The following is a 5,170-nucleotide window of genomic DNA, read 5'->3' as shown; positions in this document are numbered from 1 at the left end:
GATCACTTTTCTTTTATTTGAAAAACTTATTTTATAAAGTGTATTTTTTCTTTGCAAACAATAAATTTAGTTGACAGTTTGAATATAAACTATATTTTCCAACCACACACAGAAAAAGTATATTTACAATTCAATAAATGTCATAACTGCACTCACATTAAAGTCAGCCTTTTACTTTAAAACCATTATAATTTTTAAAGCAAGAAGATAAAACAACAGTGAAGAACAAAAGTAACTGAAAGAATATTAAATTTTATGAAATGAGCCAGGTGGTTGTGGTACACTCATTTAATTCCAGCACTAGGGAGGCCGAGATAAGGGGATCTCCATGAGACTGAAACCAGCCTGGTCTACAAGAGCTAGTTCCAGTATTGGCTCCAAAGCTCCAAAGTTACACAGAAACCCTGTCTCTAAAAAAATAAATAAAAAACAAAAAAAATCACGAAATGTGTTCTCTATATCAGTCATACAGTAAGCCTTGAAATAGCTCCACATGATAATGACTACCTTTACAAATGCCATCAATTCCATTTTTGAAATGTCCAGAGACAAAACAAAAATGCTGCCAGTCCTGTGATTTTACTTTGTTTCTAGAAAAAGAACATTTCTAATCAGGGCAGAAACCTGTCCAGGTTTCAGATAGCGACTCCTCAGCTTTGACATAGCTGCTTTAACTTCTTTGTTTCTCAAAGTGTAGATAACTGGGTTTAATATGGGTGTAAAGATGGTGTAGAACACAGCAAGGACTTTGTCAACTGAATAGCTACTAAAGGGCCACACATAGATGAAGATGCATGGTCCAAAGAAGAGTATGACAACGGTGATGTGAGCAGTTAGGGTGGAGCGGGCCTTGGCCATACTAGCAGAGGAGCGATTCCTAACTGTGATGAGAATCACAGTGTAGGAGATGACCAAGATGAGAAATGAGCTCATGGAGAGAAAGCCACTATCTGCAACTATTAGTAAGCTGACAATATAAGTGTCTATGCAAGCTAGCTTGGTCACCAGAGGGAGATCACAGAAAAAACTGTCCACCTGGTTAGGACCACAAAATGGCAAATTAACAGTGAATGCCAGCTGGCTAGTTGTGTGGATGAAACCCACACACCAGGAGATGATGACCAAAATAATACACACTCGGCGACTCATGATTGTCATGTAGTGGAGAGGCTTACATATTGCAACATAGCGATCATAGGCCATGGATACAAGAAGTACCATCTCACCACCAGTAAACAGATGAACAAAGAAAATCTGAGCCAAGCAGGCTTCAAATGAGATAGTTTTCCGTTCAGACAGAAAGTCAGCAAGCATTTTGGGTGTAGCAAATGAGGCCACACATATATCTACAAAAGATAAGTTTGCAAGCAGAAAGTACATGGGGGTATGAAGTCGGGAATCTGAAGAAACTGTGAGGATAATGAGGAAGTTTCCCAGCAGAATTGCTAGGTACAGTAGTGAAAATATGAGAAAGAGGAAAGGCTGGAGCTCCTTTGAACTTGACAAGCCCAACAGCACAAACTCTGTCACCCGAGAGTAATTTGTCTCATTCATTGACTTTGGAAGAGATTTGTCTTCAGTTGTCTGAGTAGAAACAGAAGAGAAATCAATAAATTAAATAAGTTTGGCATTCTTTCTCAATTATAGCTCATATTTCAAAGATTGTACTTTTTATGTTTTTATCCATGGAGTTATTCAAAATTGCATGACTACTCCCATAAAATATTGCATAGATCTAATTATAGAACCTTGAAATCTTAATTCACTTCCAAAAACAAACCCAGAAAATAACTTTTGTATTTCATGCCTCCAACTTGTCAGAAACCAGCATGGTATTTATTTCTGTTTTATCACTTGTACCATTAAAGCAAGCACATCAAGATATTCAGAAATGTTTAAGAAGTAGAACTTTAAAGCAAAGTATACTACAGAAAAATATATAACATCTGATTTTTGATAAGGCATCCCTTTTTCCGAACCTTTTATTTAAAAAAAAAACAACAAATTTGTTTTATTTTTCAGAATTCCCAACACTTAGACTCCGGTGACAAAAACCCTTACAAATAGGAAAGAAAATAACACAAGTAGAAATATTTTTCTGAGGTTTTGATATATACCCCAAGAGGGAGAGTAAGTGTGAAAAAACCAGGAACTTCCCAGGGCTATGACAGAGATATTTGTGAGCAAATAGAGCATACAACCAATCATGAAAGGGGATCTAAGCACGAACCTGCCTCCAATAACTCCTCTGATTCTCCCATAAAGTTGATTTCTTCCACTGTCTGTGCCTTCTGGGACTCTTGGGAAACGTTGGGACATTCAAGAACCAAGTTTCTTAGCATCTGAAATAAAATCATAAAGAATAAGAACGCGAACTGCATTTCCCACAAAAGCCCTTTCTAAATTCCCCAGTTCATAAACTCAAAAGCACTGCTTCTTTCCAGGTCTACTGTTGGGCATTTGTATCTGCTTCTATAAGGATAATAGGCCCATATTATCGATCCCTTGATCATTTAGAGAAGTTAAAAATTCAATTAATCAATTACCTTTTTGTCTGGCACTTTGTATATTAGATGAAAAGTGCTAAAGCATTTTATTTGAAATAAATTGATTATCGATTAAAGCAAGAAATGATATGCCAGAATCATAACTGTATTATTGGACACCTCTAAATCACTGCCTGAGTCCTTTAACATCTTACAGCTCATCATCCTTACATGTTAAATTGTTATCAGATTATCCTAAAATTTTATTAAATTTGCCTGTCAATTTATATTTTAGGGGAGCAGTCAATGATTTCAAAGAATACATAATCATTATTAAGTTACAGTGTGTTGTATTATTTTAATTTAATTTAATCTAATAATCATTATTTAATAATTTCACATGGCCTGGCACAATTCAGACTAAAAATGTGCTTCCAATTAGATGTACTCAGATAAACTGATTTTAGTTCTTACAATATTTAAGGCTGAATTCAGATGTCAGTATTAAATGGGCAGGATGATCTTCAGTTCCCTGGTTTTTGAGATTTTAATATATAAGTCTTTCTACAATACAATTACTAAGATATAGGAAATAATAGATGAAGTGAGGAAAACTATGCATTTTACAAGAGTCACAAAACTTTTTGTTTCGTGAATGTACCTTTCACCAACTTTCCAACATTTGTTTTTGAGGTAGATAAGTATATCACATTGCTGGTAATGTAAACATATTGATACATTTTCTTTGCATATATACAAAATAGTATGACATTAAATGGAAAATATGTAGTTGCCCTGTAATCTTCTGTAGTCATTAACAGTTTAGTTGCTATACAGCAATATAGAGATGACATAACAATTAGTTTGGGGGGAAGAAAACAAAGAAATAAATTGAATGTCTATAATCACAATGGACTGCTTTCTAATAGATCAGATATACTCGTATATGAGGGTTGTAAGGAGCTGGGGGAGCACTTGGATACCAAAGAATCTTAAATAGGGGTTAAGACAAATAAAAAGAAGTTTAAAAATAAACGTTATATTACAGAATTTGCAAAGAACTTAGCCTAACTAGATAAATGTTGTCTCTTTTCACATGATGAATTAAATGACCACAAATATCTTTCAGAATCCTCCATAAATTAACACCTATGACATGTCACCAAGATTCACATTTCTTACTCTGCATTGCATATGGAAGTGTATATATATACATTTACTTACATGTCATAAGAATGTATACCCTGACTTATCTCATCCTACAGGTCCAGAAAACAGCAATCTTTTTTAGAAGCACCTAACAAGAGCAGCACAATTCTACAGGAGCTGAACAAAGATAGCTGACAAAGGCAGGAAATCCATGCCTTTCCCAACTTTAATTTTCCCCAACAACTCTTCAGAATATTACTGTCATCAACACCGAGATATATAAGAAATCTTTGCAATGATTAGAAACTAATTATGAATTGACGTCACTGGACTGTAGTGACCAAGAGACTCACATGAGAGTTGAGATCACAGAAATTGCCTCCATTAGAGATAATTACATGAGAGAGATTATTTACTAACAAGAAAACTTGAGTATTCAACAAATGCAACAAGAAACAGAACTACCAACATGATTTATCTTATTATAGACTATACAAGGCTGCCTACAAAGCCCACCAGCCTACATACAAATGCTTACATTTTGAACTAGTTTTTCTTACATATATTTGAGTGTATTGTGGATTTATAAAAGTTTATACATGGTATCTGTTAACATTTTGCATAACTACAACTTCTAACTAAAATCATAAGATTTATTTAACACTACACACACACACACACACACACACACACACACACACGATGTGTGTGTGTTTTGGGGTATATGATGTATATGTATATATACACTCACAGATAGATACAATAAATTGAATTAAAGACTAGGTTTCACATAGGACTGATATAAAAGCCTTCCCTCTACACCTCTCAGTTGCTTAGAATTGAACATAAAGTGTTTTGTTAGCAACAACTCCTAACCACTCTCTCTTTCAAGCCACTGACAACATTAAATCAAATCAGAACAACTAAGCAAAATCTTGTTAAAAGATGACAGTGTGGGGGCTGAGTTTCTGGCCCGCGGCGCCAGCCTGGGACGGGGAGCTCAGGGGTTCCTTGGCCCCCTGTCCCTCTTGGGCTCTCTGCAGGGCCTCTACTCCCTGGGAGCTGCCTCTTTCTTCCTGGCCCACCTAGCTTCCATCCAGAGCCCTCCCCACTTCGGCCTCACTGCCCTCTTTCGGCGCGTGGCATCGCCCAGCCTGTCTGGGCGCTGGGTCCGAGTCCTCGGGGCGCCCAAGCGGGCTGGAGTTCCTTTGTTTCTGGGGCCTGCCTGCACCAAGCAGGGTAGGCGCTTTGTTTGCGAGCTGCCCAACCAGCAGGGAGGCCTGATCTCTCGGCACCAGGAGAACCAGCGTTGGGGTGAGTTTCTGGCCCGCGGCGCCAGCCTGGGACGGGGAGCTTGGGGGTTCCTTGGTCCCCTGTCCTTCTTGGGCTCTCTGCAGGGCCTCTACTCCCTGGGTGCTGCCTCTTTCTTCCTGGCCCACCCAGCTTCCGTCCAGAGCCCTCCCCACTTTGGCCCCACTGCCCTCTTTCGGCGCATGGCATCGCCCAGCCCAGCCTGTCTGGGAGCTGGGTCCGAG

General features: G+C 38.2%; 1 protein-coding gene across 1 annotated transcript; it reads right to left on the bottom strand.

The window, feature by feature from the left end:
* Window positions 1–579: 579 nt before the first annotated feature.
* LOC142835686 (olfactory receptor 4K15) lies at window positions 580–1,566 on the bottom strand. Its single transcript, XM_075949346.1, has one exon. The coding sequence runs from the start codon at window positions 1,552–1,554 to the stop codon at window positions 580–582; it is 975 nt and encodes a 324-aa protein (XP_075805461.1). The 5' UTR covers window positions 1,555–1,566.
* Window positions 1,567–5,170: the final 3,604 nt, after the last annotated feature.

Source organism: Microtus pennsylvanicus, chromosome 15 (genome assembly GCF_037038515.1).
Source record: "Microtus pennsylvanicus isolate mMicPen1 chromosome 15, mMicPen1.hap1, whole genome shotgun sequence".
NCBI lineage: Eukaryota > Metazoa > Chordata > Mammalia > Rodentia > Cricetidae > Microtus > Microtus pennsylvanicus.
This window is presented reverse-complemented; position numbering and strand designations above follow the sequence as displayed.